The 15,293-nt window shown below is 55.0% G+C and overlaps 1 protein-coding gene across 4 annotated transcripts in view; it reads right to left on the bottom strand.

Annotated features, from left to right (window-relative positions):
• LOC105469397 (tubulin folding cofactor D) overlaps positions 1-15,293 on the bottom strand; it is a 185,303-nt gene that overhangs the window by 11,595 nt on the left and 158,415 nt on the right. For all 4 annotated transcript variants that reach the window (XR_011615237.1, XM_071081895.1, XM_071081896.1 and 1 more), the window contains 10 exons: positions 10,164-10,226; positions 9,188-9,264; positions 6,964-7,045; positions 5,427-5,545; positions 4,496-4,587; positions 3,664-3,801; positions 2,636-2,719; positions 1,490-1,648; positions 1,261-1,399; positions 167-288 (listed from right to left, as the gene is read on the bottom strand). Coding sequence is in view for 3 of the 4 variants with exons in the window: in XM_071081895.1 (XP_070937996.1) it covers positions 167-288; positions 1,261-1,399; positions 1,490-1,648; positions 2,636-2,719; positions 3,664-3,801; positions 4,496-4,587; positions 5,427-5,545; positions 6,964-7,045; positions 9,188-9,264; positions 10,164-10,226 (1,075 nt within the window). In the remaining variant the exon portion in view is untranslated. The remainder of the gene's footprint in view (positions 1-166; positions 289-1,260; positions 1,400-1,489; positions 1,649-2,635; positions 2,720-3,663; positions 3,802-4,495; positions 4,588-5,426; positions 5,546-6,963; positions 7,046-9,187; positions 9,265-10,163; positions 10,227-15,293) is intronic.

Raw genomic sequence — 15,293 nt, 5'->3', positions numbered from 1 at the left:
GTGCTGCAGGCACATCCTCCTCGCTGAGCCACCAACGGGTAAAGCATGTGTGTCGCTTCTCCCTTCAGACCCCAGACAGACCCTGCAAGACCCCGGGGATCTAGGGAACGTGGTGAGAGGCACCAGCACCGCTCACACCTCTGAGGCCGCCAGAGACACCACTCGCCTGTCATTCAAAAGGTTGTCCTCGAAGATCTGCAGAAGGGTCCTGCTGAAGCTGCCCAGGGCCTGCGGGTCACTCTGAACGCCCTTCATGTACTCGAAGAGGCTCTGGGTGGAGTGCCGGACCTGCAACACGGAGACGCCTCAGAAGGGAGCGGGACCCCCAGCCCGCCACCCCTCAGGCTTGGCTGCAGCCGGCCAAGCATCTGCTAAAGCGGAGAACTGCTCTGAGCTGCGGAGACGTGAGGGTCTGGCCCACAGCGGCTGGTGTGGACGCCAGCAAGGAGGCACGCACGGCGCAGACACCCAAAGCAGACGCACAGCTCTCGGCAGCGGCGGCACAGCCGAGGCCTCACTTAGGACGTGAAGGGGCGCACGTGACGAAAGCCTGCACCCGCTCACGTTGGGTTTCGCTCACGTTTCCCACTGAAGCGGGATCTGATAATCCCCGCAACTCCCCTGCGTGCAGAGTGTCTCGGGGCCCGGCTCGCGTGGCCTGGTCTCCCCGCACGTGTCCGCATGGTGCAGAGGGCACCTCATGTCCTGCTATGTGTTTTCTAGGACGCAGCAGCTGTCACAGGGTTGCCACACGAAGCAGGTCATGACCCAAGGTGCAGGGGCCACGAGTGACAAGATGCAGAGAGGCCTTCCAGTTCCCCAGCTCAGCCACGACAGGCTCTGGAGACCCTCCCCACAGAATGGGAAGCTGCGCCTGGAGCCCTGGAAGTGGAGGGCGGAGCCCAGGTATCCACACGCAGGCATCAGACACAGGTCCTGGAGGGCTGAACCCCGAGGGGACACTTGGGGCTCCAGGGATGCGGCCGCGGGAGGAGCGCGGAGCTGGCCCACTTCAAAGTCTGCTGCTGACCCCCACTCAACGTGCTGTTCCACCTTTATCAGATTCGACCATCCCACAGGCCCTAAGCCTCCTGGGTCATGAGGAAGCCGCTGGGCCCCTGACCCCCAGACCAAATACGCCAGAGAGAGAAAGCACTGGAAGAAAAGGCCCAGCTCCACATACACTCCCAAGAAGCAAGGAAGCGCCAAGTGCCCCTGGAGCCACCACCTCCCACCCCCGCCAGTGTGACGCCTCCTCACCGTCGACTCCGTCAAGCCGCCCAGGGACACGACAAGCCCCAGCAGGACAGGGTAGCGGTAGGTGGGCAGCCCGAGGAGCTGGGTGATGCGTGAGAAGGCCTGGGAAGGTGCATTCCAATTCACGGAGGCCACGTCGGACCTGCAAGAGAGTGAGTGGGACGAGGCCGGGCGGCCCATGATCTTGCCACGGCTGCGGGGCCAGTGTGGGCGGCCTACGCCCCGACGGTACCTGGGAAACAGCTTTTCCAGTTCTCCCCGGTGCGGCACGTGGGGGATGGGAGGGCTGTCAAAGTGCAGGAGCGTCAGGAACACGCTGATGGCGTGAGCACGGAAACGGTCGATCTTCTCACTGGCCTGCTGGGCCACACAGCACATGATGCGCTCACAGCTGCAAACCAAGAGCAGGAGGTAAACCGAGGGCGGGCGGTAAACCGAGCGCGGGCAGTAAACCGAGCGCAGGCAGTCTGAGCCATGAGTCCAGCTCAAGCACCACGAGGATATACGGGCTCCTCGGGACTTGGCAGCTGACACCAGGACACTGGCTTGGAAGGACCACACCCCATTACCTTCACATCCCAGGAGCCCGACCCTACAGGTGCACAGCAAATACATGCTACGTACATGTGACACACACGCCAATGAGTTCTTAGGGTTGAAGCGGGGACAACAAACACGATTACAGAAGCAGGTGGAGAAGAGTGTGGGGGACAGAGAGGCTGGGGATGGAGACAGAGAAGCTGGGGCTGGCGAAGAGATGGGGGGAGGGAAGGAGAAAGAGGTGAGAACTAAGGAAATCAGGCTCCGGGATCCCCACAACCGCGTGCCCCCGACAGAGGCCCACAAGGGCAGGGCCTGGGACCCCCATGACTCAGTGCCCCTGACAGACCGACAGCAAGTGCAGGGCCTGGGGGTCCCCACAACCTAGTACCCCCGACAGAGACCCACAGCAAGGGCAGGCCCCAATGGCAGCCTCAGGTGCAGGGAACTGAGTGATGGCTCAGCTGGTCCTGGCAGAAGCAGACCCCCAGGTTCAGGGTCCTAAGCTGAGCAGTCCTCACCTCCAGCCCGGCCCTAACCTGGGAAGCTGGTTGTCATCAAACTGGTCAGAGCACTGGGGGAGGCCCAGGCTGGGTAGCAGAGCCTTGTCCTGGGGGCACTGGGCAGAGGAGGAGGGGCCCCAGCTCAAGCCATGGCTACAGGGGCAGGAGGAGGGGCCTGCACAAACCTGAGGTCACGGACCAGAGAGGCTCTCTGGGAGGAAGATGTGTGCCCAGCAATGCAAATGCCACTGAGCACCAGGACTGCCCGCCCCACCAGCCTCCCCAAGCTTGGGGCTGCCCTCTAGGATGCAGAAGAGCTGCGACGTGACACTCACATGTGGGCCTCGATCAGCTCAGGCTGGCTCCGAGCCAGCAGAAGTGTCACATCCATCAGACCGGTCATGGCGGCCTTGCGGACCCTGATGGGACAAGGAGAGGCAGAGACACCCAGCTTGAGAGGGAGTTCCCAACCCCGGTTCTACAACCACGCTGGCAGGCTGTGCGAATTCAACACCAGTGACTAACCCCACACAGAGCCCAGGCACGCTGCCAGGGAGAAAAGTCACAGGGTCTGCAGAGGTTCCCTGCGTGCTACAGGAACGTGTGCAGGGAAGGGAGACCCACAGCCGCATATAGGGGCCCCGAGGCATCCTGCACACACAGGAGTTGCGGGGATTATCAATCCCATTTCAGCGAGAAATGTTGGCAAAACCCAATGTAAGCAGCCGACAGCCTTTCACTGAAGACGCGTCCTTCCTCACACCCAGTCAATGAGGATGACGCAGGCCCAACACCTAAGGACAGGCTGGACAAGCACCTGCAAAGCCCCGCCATGCAGGCGCACCCGGGAGCAGAGAACAGGTCGTCTTCCCAAGAGCCTTTAAAACGCAAAATACGGCACTCTACAAAGATTTCTCCCTGCAGAAAAGCCCGGGGCCTCCGAGTTTCCATGGAACAGACGGGCTTCTTCGAGGAAGTGCTCCCCCCTGCTGCGCACGTACCAGGCACCCACGTCCCCCCTGCTGCGCACGTACCAGCCGCCCACGTCCCCCCTGCTGCACACGTACCAGGCACCCACGTCCCCCCTGCTGCGCACGTACCAGCCGCCCGCGTCCCCCCTGCTGCGCGCGTACCAGCCGCCTGCGTCCCCCCTGCTGCGCGCGTACCAGGCACCCACGTCCCCCCTGCTGCGCACTACCAGGCACCCACGTCCCCCCTGCTGCGCACGTACCAGCCGCCCGCGTCCCCCCTGCTGCGCACGTACCAGCCGCCCACGTCCCCCCTGCTGCGCGCGTACCAGCCGCCCGCGTCCCCCCTGCTGCGCACGTACCAGCCGCCCACGTCCCCCCTGCTGCGCACGTACCAGCCGCCCACGTCCCCCCTGCTGTCCGTGGTGTAGTCGTTCATGCAGCCCAGCAGTGCAGAATAAATCTGGGAAACGTTCTCTCTGCACACAGCTTCGTCTGGGGCTCCTGGTTTCACACCAACAGTCTGGCAAATCCTAAAATTTAAAACGTCTGAGCTAACAGACAAACATCTGTGAGCCTCGCCTTCCACGCCACAGAGGTCTGATGTGTGTTCCCGATCCCGAGAAGACACACTCACAACAGTCTAGGACCCTCGGGTACATCAGAAATCCAGAGCTCCTTCCACACGTACGGAACGTGGGACGTGCTTCCCCAAGGTCACGCTCTGCCGTCTCGCTTGTTGAAAGGTGGACGGGGACACCCCCTACGGCAGGTCCCTCCCACTTCCCACCCTGACTAGAGGGGACGGATGCTGGCATAGGAAAGAAGGGGGCGTGCATGACCCCCACGGGGCTGCTCCTCTTGTGTGCCTGCAGGGAGGAGAGGGCATATGGCATGGCCCCAGGTGCGTGTCTGTCAACGAGGGTGGAGATCATTCCAAACACTGGCTGGCAGGGTCACCTCCTCTTTGCCAACCTTGGGCCAGGACACATTCCCCAATTCTCAAAGGGGCCCAGTGTTGCTAAAGATGTTTAACATTCACTATGACTATGACAGCAAGAGACTGAACGAGCCTCCAGGACCTGGGACTGGCGATCCTCTGGAAGAGAGGAAACCTAGGAAGTGAAGAATCATAAATCCTGCCTCTGAGCAAAAACATCCTCCTTAGCGTTCATTTCTTGGCCTTTCAGAGACTTACGACTTTAGGGAGGAACTGCTGGGACTCACCTAGCAATGGCCTTCAAGCCATCTCTCCTCGACTCAGGGAAATTTACGTCCTCAGGAGAAGTGTGGGTAACTGCTCTTAAACCTGCGAGAACCTGGAAAGCAATAAAGAATCATGGAAGAACCACAGGCTGTAGCCAAGTGCACTCTAGGGAGGTGGTGATGTCGGCCCGGAGCCACAGACCCCGCACCATGTGACAGGCCACTCCTGGCACCACCTTCCTCGAGGGGCCACCCATGGCCCCCGGTGGAGCCCAGGAAGGACACCCAGAGAGGGGTCACCTCCAGCCTCTCCACAGTCAGCCCCCACCCCAGGGCATCACTGGCGGTCTGGCCGCACCCTACCTGAGGTCCCCCTTTTGTCCTATGCTGAGACCTGGGGTATGGGACAAAGGAAGCAGCTGGGTCTCAACAGCCTCATCTGTCATGTCTCCAAGTGATCCTGTTTCACAGTTATCTGTGTTTCAACTGTGTGAGAGAGCAGGTCGCCGAGGCCAGCGTGGGGCTGACCTGTGGGAGGACGTGGAGCCGCCGGTGCCCCCGCCTGGATGCGCGGCCGCAGCCAAAACAGGACCCGGCTCCACAAACGCACAAACGCAACTGTGTTCTCCTCACTCTCAGCAGCTGCTTCTACAAACAACACCTTCTCCTCCCTCCCAGAATTCAGCTTTTCAAAGTCTGTCCTCTGACAGGAAAGGGTTTGCCAGGGCCCTGAGGGGCCACAGACCTTGGGTGCCCTCTGCCCCCTTTCTCCTGGCCACAGGTGCCGACTTCCAGAAATCCCCTCCCAGCTACAAGCACTGAGTGGGTTTACTAATGGCTGGGCCTACCTCATGCCCCAACACACAAGGCTCCCACACCCTCGCCCCAGGCCCCGTCCGCTGCTCCCACACCCTCGCCCCAGGCTCCGTCCGCTGTGCGTAGCCAGTCTCACCTGCTGGAGCCGGCCTTTCAGAAGGAAGCCTGGAAGGGCGCCCAAGGCCGACGAGAAGCCACAGCGAGTCATTTCCTCGGGGCTCCGAAGCTCGGCCAGGTACTGCGTGATCAGCTTCTCTGAAAGGAAGTGACGAGTGTGAAGAGAGGCCTCTGCTGCCCATCGTGCACACTCACACCCGACGTGTGCCCCAAAACAGGAGCGAAGCCACGGTCAACAAAGGTTCCCAAAGCAGACACATTTCCAAAGTGGCCCCACCTCAAAATAGGGATCAAAAAGAGAATTTTTTTTTTTTTTTTTTGAGACAGAGTCTCATTCTGTCACCCAGGCTGGAGTGCAGTGGTGCAATCTTAGCTCACTGCAGCCTCAAACTCACACTCAGCCTCCCAAGTAGCTGGGGTTACAGGCGTGTGCCACCATGCCAAGCTAATGCATGATTTTTATATACATGATTTTTATATACAAACAGATACATGATGTGCGATAAATGAGCCTGAACTTCAGCATGGGGGCGCAGGACGTACAGTGACGCAGCAGGAGTGACGCGGCAGGATGGCACGCACAGGACAGGGTGCACAGGGTGTACAGTGAGGCGGCCACGCACGGGACAGGGGGCGCAGGACGTACAGTGACGCGGCCACGCACGGGACAGGGGGCGCAGGACGTACAGTGAGGCGGCCACGCACGGGACAGGGGGCACGGGACGCACAGTGAGGCGGCCACGCACGGGACAGGGGGCACGGGACGCACAGTGAGGCGGCCACGCACGGGACAGGGGGCGCAGGACGCACAGTGAGGCGGCAGGGCAGCCATGCATGGGACACAGTAAAGCCAGCCTTATGCTACTTTCACAAAGAAGGAAAAAACAGCAAAATATATTAACAAGTGAAGAACACACACCAGAAAAATGTCACAGTGTGCACAAAAATTCTAAAAACACTGGCCGGGCACAGAGGCTCACGCCTGTAATCCCAGATCTTTGGGAGGCTGAGGCGGGTGGATCACCTGAGGTCAGGAGTTCAATTCCAGCCTGACCAACATGGAGAAACCCCTGTCTCTACTAAAAATACAAAAAATTAGCCGGGCGTGATGGTGGGCACCTGTAATCCCAGCTACTCGGGAGACTGAGGCAGGAGAATTGCTTGAACCTGGGAGGCGGGGACTGCAGTGAGCCACGCCACTCCAGCCTGGGTGACGGAGCCAGACTGTCTGAAAGAATAAAATAAATAAATGTAATGTAAGAAAACACAACTGAAAGTGTGAGGAACACTGTGCTCCAGGACCAGCTGCCAGGGTGCCGTCAACAGAGGGCCCCCTGCAGAGCCGCTTACTCAGGGTGATGCAACACCCTGGGCCGCCGTGGGACCTGCCCAGAGGTCCTCGGCCGGGAACCTGAGACCCGAACAGTCCCGCTCCAGCCGTGATGGTGGTAGCTCTGCTCCCCTGCACAGCTGAGGCCTCCTCCGTGCCCAGACACTCCCCGAGCAGCTTCCTGCTGGAAGCCCCTGGAGCCTTGAAGGAAAGGGCCCCCACTCACCCTGAATTGCGGGATCTGCCTCCCCCGGTTCCTTCATGTAATATTCACTGCAGAGAGCGGCCAGGGCTGAGACTGCTGCATCCTAAAACAAAGGCAGCACAGTGAGCACACAGCAGCTCTGCTCGGAGAAGCCCCTGGCCAGGGACACAGCAGGTCACCCTGAGGTCAGAGAAGCACCTGACCAGGGACACGGTGGGTCACCCTGAGGTCAGAGTAGCCCGAGACCAGGGACACAGCGGGTCACTCTCAGGTCGGAGAAGCCCCCGGCCAGGGACACAGCGGGTCACCCTGAGGTTCAGGCACAGCGATGACTTTAGAACCAAACCGAGAGAACCCCTAAGTCATGCTGCTCCTTTCCAGCACGGCTGCCCGCCAGCGTCTGTCAGACACATGCATCGCTTCACTACAACTAAGAAACTGAGCGGACAACCTGATTGTTCTTTCCACACTGCCTGTCTTCTAATATGGAGCAGTAATAAAATGGAGCATTTTTTTCTTTCCCGGAAACAGGTATGAAGGAAAAGGCATACATTGTGCACCCAGAGTAATGGGGCAGGGCCTCCAGGCTAACACACATCAGCCTCAATTAGAGACACAGGGCTCCGGTGGGGGCACTGGGAACAGGAGTTGGGGCCGGACAGCAGGAGACCCTCGGGAACCCATCCCAAGGCCACCAGGAGCCATGGTGGGAGGGATGGCAATTGCTACAGAGCAGGAGCGTGCGGAGAGTCACCAGTCCCACCGCATGTAGGGCTCAGTGCCAGTCTCCTCGAACCCCCACCTCTGCCACTTACGGAGGAGCCTTTCGTGACCACACAGCCAGCAAGTAGCAAACACTGAACCCACGTGTTCTTTCCACTGCTCCCCCAAAGCCCGGGAGCCGAGGCCAACAGAGCAGCCTTGGAGAGGCACTGGGCACAGGGCGGGCGGGGCCAACAGAGCAGCCTTGGAGAGGCACTGGGGGCAGGGCGGGCGGGGCCAACAGAGCAGCCTTGGAGAGGCACTGGGCACAGGGCGGGCGGGGCCAACAGAGCAGCCTTGGAGAGGCACTGGGAGCAGGGCGGGCGGGGCCGTGAGCAGAGAAGGTGTGTCTTCCACAGAGGGCTGCATTCCACAAGTCACCATCTGTGCCAATCCCAGGGGCAAAGTACACCAGCATCACGGCAGGCGTGAATTAATCATGGACTTTTGAAAGAAAATTTTGAGGCACTGATCATGATGCATTAAAATTCAATTAATAGAAGTGTACTTGGATCCTACAGAATGTTCAAGTTACTTAAGGAAAAAAAAATTAAGGAAATTGAAGACGCTAAGGAAAAAGAAATGCTAAGTACGGAGGAAGTCAGAGAATTACAAGACACCTTAATGTACTTCTGTTCTTCATCCTCAATATCAAACCTAGTCAATGTTGGTAACCATGGTTTGTTTCTTTCTTTCTTTCTTTGAGACAGTCTTGCTCTGTCACCCAGGCTGGAGTGCAGTGGCACGATCTTGGCTCACTGCAACCTTTGCCTCCCAAGTTCAAGCAATTCTCCTGCCTCAGCCTCTTGAGTAGCTGGGACTACAGGCATGCGCCACCTCACCCCGCTAATTTTTGTATTTTTAGTAGAGATGCAGTTTCACCATGTTGGCCAGGCTGGCCTCGAACTCCTGACCTCGAGTGATCCACCCGCCTCTGCACCAGGCCCATGGTTTGTTATCTATGCAATGAGATCAGTGTTACAGCTCTGTGAGTCCAAAGTCCACCTGTATCCCCCAGGATGGGAGGGGAGGGCAGGTGGCTGGGGACGGGCACACACACACTGGCACCCACACAACATGACTAGGTCAATGCATGTGGACAGAGGTCCTGGGGTGCTGTTTTCTCATCTGCCCAGGAGCACTGTAAAGGGAGTTTCCAAACCTCGGATGCTAAGGACACGGAACTTAATGGAGCACAGCGACTATCGATGCAGAACAAGTGTCTCGAAGGTGACTATAATTAATACAGTCAGAAACAATAAAAAATTAAACATTTGGATTCCGATGGCTGTGTTGGATTTTCTGGTTATAAACCACGTTGACTCTACCATCCAGGATTCCAAATCGAACGCCCGCATTTGTCAGTTACCAGGCTAGCGCAGGAACGGCCTCGTGAGGCCCCGTCGCAGACACAAACACCATCCGTAACTAACACACAAACACCGCCACAGCCCCGCGCCGGGAACGACCGTGCTCACCGTACCTTGATCTGCTGTCGGGAGTGACTTGAGATGAGATGGAGACATCCCAAAGTGTCATTTATCAGCCACTGCCAACCATCTGTCAAAGAAACAAGTTAGCATACCCAGGCCAGAGTGGTGAGTTGAAATCAAAAACAGCAGCAAAAAATAGCTTCTATTAATACTAATCTTAAAGTCGACAGTAACCTTTGAGGTGAATCTGTGGAAAAGCAGAACTGAACATTCTCTATGTTGTGGTAAGTCTGAGGCCCCTTCCATGTGAAGGGAAAAGGCCGTCTCACGGCTGTTAAATTGTGTTAAGCTCTTAGTGGGGGAAACACCAGCATTCTGTAAACTTTTATATATCATATTTTGGGAAACTTTCATTCTTTTGTTACCCCTAATCTTTTCCTTCAAACGGTCTCCCCGGCTCCCACCAATATAAACCCAAACCTTTAACTCAATTAGATCCTGCAAAAGCAACAAATGTGAAGGCTATTCAATCCAAAAAAAAAAAAGTCCTAACTTCTGAGGCTGCTGAGACAGCCCCGGGACACGACAGCCCTGGGGACTCCCTTCACTGTGCTTTGGTGGCCCCGTGTGGGGGCTGCTGAGGGGCCGCAGGCACTCTGCCCGCAGGGTCCGTGGTGCCAGCAGCCAGCACTCTCCAGCTCCACGAGGGCCTGGGTCGCTGCATCTCCCGACTGTCTGCCTGGGAGAAGAACTGACACAGAGACCCAGGCACCGGGCATGGCAGCGAGGAGATGGGGGCACTGAGGTGGTGGCGGGGAAGGGCCCTCCTGTGTATGGTGAAGAGGGTGTAAGGCACCCATTATTCAAGCAGACTCTTGTAGCAACTTCAAGGCAACATATCCAATTAATAATGTCGTGAACCTTTAAGCTATAATCCTTTATCGCCCCCATCCTAACAGGTTCATTTTTACCTTTTAACTTGAAGTCATTCTGGAAGCAAATGCTATTAAAAACAAAAGCACTTACCAATTATGGTGTCACCTTGAAAGGGCATTTTGGAAAGTGACAACTTTTCTATTAAAACGCACACTGGGGGGGAAAAAAAGGATAGACACAATGTTAGTTTTCCAAAAGCTCCTGCCACGGCGCCTTGCCCTGGCCGCATTCTGAGCTGTGTGTGGCCAGCTCCTGCCCCCCGCCCACCCAACCTACCCTGCTGCCAGAGCTGGAAACATCCCCGAGCCATTTCAGAACCACCATGAGAAGCCCAGAACCATTTCAGAACCACCATGAGAAGCCCAGAGCCCTTTCAGAACCACCATGAGAAGCCCAGAGCCCTTTCAGAACCACCATGAGAAGCCCAGAACGCCTTCTCCGCTGAGCAGCCTGAAGAAAGTGCCGCAGACCCAGCCACGCGGCCAGGCCCACACGCACTTCAGAGAAGCTGGGCCGGCCTGTCAGGGAGCTGCAGACGTCCCTGTAAGGAGGCTTCTGCTCTTGGACCTGTCACTCCAGACCCAAGCGACAGACAGCCATCACCCACAATGCTCCAGACCGCAGGCCATGCCTCACTTCCCCACATAGCTCGTCACTCACTCTCTCCATGACCAGAAACGTGACCCTGACCAGCCACCAAGGGGCCGGGACGCACGAGACAGAGACAACTGAATACAATCAGCAGCTCCCACGGCCGCGCACTGCTCTGGCTCCCACCGTTTCTACCTGACAATGGAACCCGCTCACGGACGTCTCCTGCATGCTTTTTCATGGTATTTACTATTTCTCCTGAGGGACTAAACTCTCCTTCCATTTTTTGTCACGGTGAACAAGGAGGCCTGTCCGTGCTACAGACGCGGAGGCCGTCTGTCCACCTGGCCTGTCCTCCCTGCGCACACACTTCCCGTCGTCACAGATACTGCCACTCAGCAAACTGAACAGACCGGACAACTCCTGTTCCACCAGAGACCCTGCTCTGCGTCTTTCGGCACCAGGATTCTTCAGCGCCAGCCGCAGCCAACTGGAAAAGAGGAAAATGGTCCTCTCGACGTGAAGTAACCTGGCACTTCCCTGCCTGCGAGGTGAGGCCGGGCACCCTCACCGTCCGCGGCCGTGTGGGTCTGCTCCTCTCCTGCATGAAATGCCACACGTCTGCTCTGCCCCGTTTCCCACCGGACTCTCACCTCGTCACAGGCAATTTTACAAGTCGCTGTACACTAATTAACTTTTTACCTTTCGACTGTGGTCAGACATTTACTCCGAATCTCTGTTTTCCCTACCAACCTATCCATGGTCTGTTCTTCAGTATTAGGCCCAACAAAATTATCTCCTTGTGAAATTATTATTCCAAAATCTGTTAACTGGGGATTACATGCCAAGAGGGGAAACAAAAAGAAACAAAAAAAAAGCTAGAAAACCAGTTCTTACCACCGTTAGAAAACCCCTGCGAGGGCTTGCTGGGACCTGACATTCAGGGTCTGCTTTAAACTCGGGGGAAGGGAGGAGAAAGGAAGCGCTGGGAAAACAACACAAGGGTCTGTGCTCAGGGATGCTGGGCGAGACTCTGGGCCCCGTAAACTATTTCCCTTTACTTCTGTGCAGATTTGAAAATTTCTAAACGAAGAAGTCTTCTTCGGAGACTGACACTGTCCCACAATGTCTCCTCAAATGTCTGTGAGGATTTTGATGATTGTAGTTTGTATGCATAAGTTTTTAGTTACTCTCACACTTAGTTTTAGATACGATTTTACCTCCTTCCACGTGGCACCTGTTAACACCATCACTCACTCAGTGCACTCCCCTTTCCACCAAAACCAGACACGCCTCTGTCACAGTGCGAATCCTTTCAGCTCTGAACAGAGTACTGCTCTCATGTGTTTTAAAGACTGGGAAACCAAAGTCCTAACTAGTTTTTAAAATAATTTTCTTGGGGATGCACCCTGCATGTGAACTTTAAATGTATTTTATAATCAAGTTAAAAAATTTTGGCCAGGGCTCAGCGGTGGAATGAAGCAGCGCGTCAGCCTCTCACGAAACGGCACACAGGACTCAGCAGTAGAAATGAAAAGGTTTGTACACACAACGTCTCACACATGAATATTCCTGGCAACCTTATTCACAACAGCAACAGACAGAAATAGTCCCGGTGTACTTTACTGAGTCCTGGTTGAAGGCACTCTGGTAAAACCCAACCGTGGGCTAGGAAGGCACAAACTGTGAACACACGGACAGCTCGATGGGGTCTCAGGGCACCACGCTCACAGAAAATGCCACGACCATATGAGTCGATCATGGCATATTCTAGAAGGGCGGCAGGGGGGTGAGAATGCAAAGGGCAGGGGCTGTCTCTGTGGGAAGGACGCAGGTTTCTGATTGAGTGTGGAGTTCGTTACAGAAAGCTACAGATTGTGCATCAATCTGCACAAAACTAGACACACATGCCCACTCCACACACACATGAAGCCGCAAAACCGCAAAGGCCTGCAGTCCAGTTAAGAAGCAGTGCCTCAACACACGGTCCTGGCTCCAACACTGAGCGGCCGAACCCGGAGTCACCGCAGGGGACGCGTGGGAAGCACAGCTAGGCTCTATTACTAATCTCATAACTTCCTGTAAGTCTGTAATTATTTCAAAGTGAAGAATATTTTTTAAAAACAGACTGGATAATGCAGACCAACCCTCCACTAAGACATTTTTAAAAGCCAGACAAAATGAAAGCACACAGGAAGTGCCTGCAGTCACCAGAGAGCTCACGAGGCCCTGACGGGGACGGCGCGCGGCGGGGCCAACTCTCCCTGGCTCACGGCTGACTCCAGGGGGCGCCACAAAAACCAGAAACCCCCAACAGTGCATCCAGGAGCATCCCCAGCTAGCGGGAAGACGGGACTCCAGGACTACCAAGGGAGAACCGGGAAAGCCCTCGCCGCGGTTCTGAACCCGGAGGACCACACCTAGAAACAGGTGTGAAACGTGGGCCAGCCCAGCACTGACCCCTCTCACATCCTGAAACCCGACAGAGGTGACCCCGACAGCAAGCATCCACCTCCCGTCAAGGGCAAACGTCAAGTCTCTCTGGGAGAGGAGAACATTCCAGGCCTCAAAGCATTTCTGTAATGTTTTGTTCCTGTGGCTTGGTGGAGATGCTTTTCGTGTATGATACGCCATCCTTCAGAAACAGCCACGGAGGCTCCAGGTGATGACATTAAACAAAGACTTTAAACCATGCTTAATATGTTCCAGGACGTGAAAAAAATGAAAACTAAGAAGAATATGCAAACTATAAAAAATTAATACAAGTTCTGAGAAGTAAAAAAGAATTCAAGGATGCGTTTAATGGCAGATATGGCACACCTAAAAGAATTTGTGACAATGAAATTTAAGTCAAAGAAAATGTTCCTGTAATCCCAGCACTTTGGGAGGCCAAGGTGAGTGGATCACAAGGTCAAGAGATCAAGACCAACCTGGCCAATGTGGTGAAACCGCATCTCTACAAAAAATACAAAAATTAGCCAGGTGAGGTGGCACATGCCTGTAGTCCCAGCTACTCGGGAGGCTGAGGCAGGAGAATCGCTTAATCCCGGAAGGTGGAGGTTGCAGTGAGCTGAGATTGTGCCACTGCACTCCAGCCTGGGTGATAGAGTGAGACTCAACTCAAAAAAAAAAAAAGAAAAACAAATGTCCAAACTGAACCAGACAAAACCAGAGGAGAGAGGTAAGAGGCGTAAAGAATTAAGTGCAGTGAGATCCAGATGAGAAGTGGGTAATGAGTCCTAAAAGGAGAGGAGAGGCCAGTGAGCAATGTTCAAAGAGATCATGGCTAGGAATTTTTTTAAAGCAAACAAAACATCGACAGAAAATACAGATTATGGAACAAGTATGAACCCTAGAGCCCCAAGTCAGATAAACACAAAGGGAACTTGTTCTAGGAATATCACAGTAAAAGTGCTGAAAACCAAATAAAGATAAAATCTCAAAAAAAGCCGGGGAAACTTAAAAGATTGTCTCCGATAAAGTAACAAGTAGACTGGCGGCTAAGTTCTCCAGAAGACAAGAGACTATTATTTTTAAAGTGCCAAAACACAAGCAAATGAAGAAATGCAAAGTTTCATTCTTAGCAACAATACCTTTAAGAATCAAAGTGAAAAAAGAAAAAAAAAAAAAGCTCTCTGGGAGGCCTCGCGGGTGGATCACCTGAGGTCGGGAGTTCGAGACCAGCCTGGCCAACATGGTGAACCCCATCTCTACTAAAAATACAAAATTAGCCGGGTGTGGTGGTGCGTGCCTGTAGTCCCAGCTACTTGGGAAGCTGAGGGAGGAGAATCGCTTGAACCTGGGAGATGGAAGTTGCAGTGAGCCGAGATCGCACCACTGCACTCCAGCCTGGGCAATAAAGAGTGAATGAAACTCTGTCTCAAAAAAAAAAAAAAAAGTAGAAAAAAGCCATTTTGGGATAAACAAACAAGTGGGTGCCACCAGCAGACACACACTACGGAAAACACTAGCGTGTTCTCCAAGCAAAGTGAAAATGGTCTTCGTAGAAGGTGAGAAATGCAGGACAGAACAAGGAGAAGCAGCAGGTGTCTGTGTGGGTAAATCCCAGTGAACTCCCATGGAACAAGAGAACAGGGTGTCTGTACATGTAAATCCGAATGAACTCCGACTACGTAAAACAGCACAACGTCCTGTGTGATTTGAGACAGAAGTAAAAGCGAAGCCACGACAGCACCGGTGACGTCTCTGCTGAGAGGACAGGGGAGGTGGCAGGCGTGTTCAGGACATCTGGGATGGAGCACGGAGCCCTCACCCCCACAGCAAGAAGTCCATTAACAGCGTAGCCCGGCTTGCTAAGTCACGATCCTCCACACACCCGTGGCCAACTCGAGGCTCACCGATGCCTCTGGTTTCCCTCCTGTCTTCAGCATGAGAGGACAGAACTTTTCCTGGTTCTCCTGACGCCTCTGGTGTGAGGCTGCGAGAGCCAGATGACCCTCTTCCTCCCGGCCCCCACCCTCAGTGATCCACATGTGAGCAGGATAAAAAAACACCTGTGGTTTTAAGACACTGAAACTTGGGGATTGTTTCAAGAGCAAAACGCAGCCCACCCTGACTGATGGACCCCTCCTTCACCTCCGCTTTACTAAACAGAGCTCCCCTCCTTCA

This window comes from Macaca nemestrina, chromosome 17 (assembly GCF_043159975.1).
Source record: "Macaca nemestrina isolate mMacNem1 chromosome 17, mMacNem.hap1, whole genome shotgun sequence".
NCBI lineage: Eukaryota > Metazoa > Chordata > Mammalia > Primates > Cercopithecidae > Macaca > Macaca nemestrina.
This window is presented reverse-complemented; position numbering and strand designations above follow the sequence as displayed.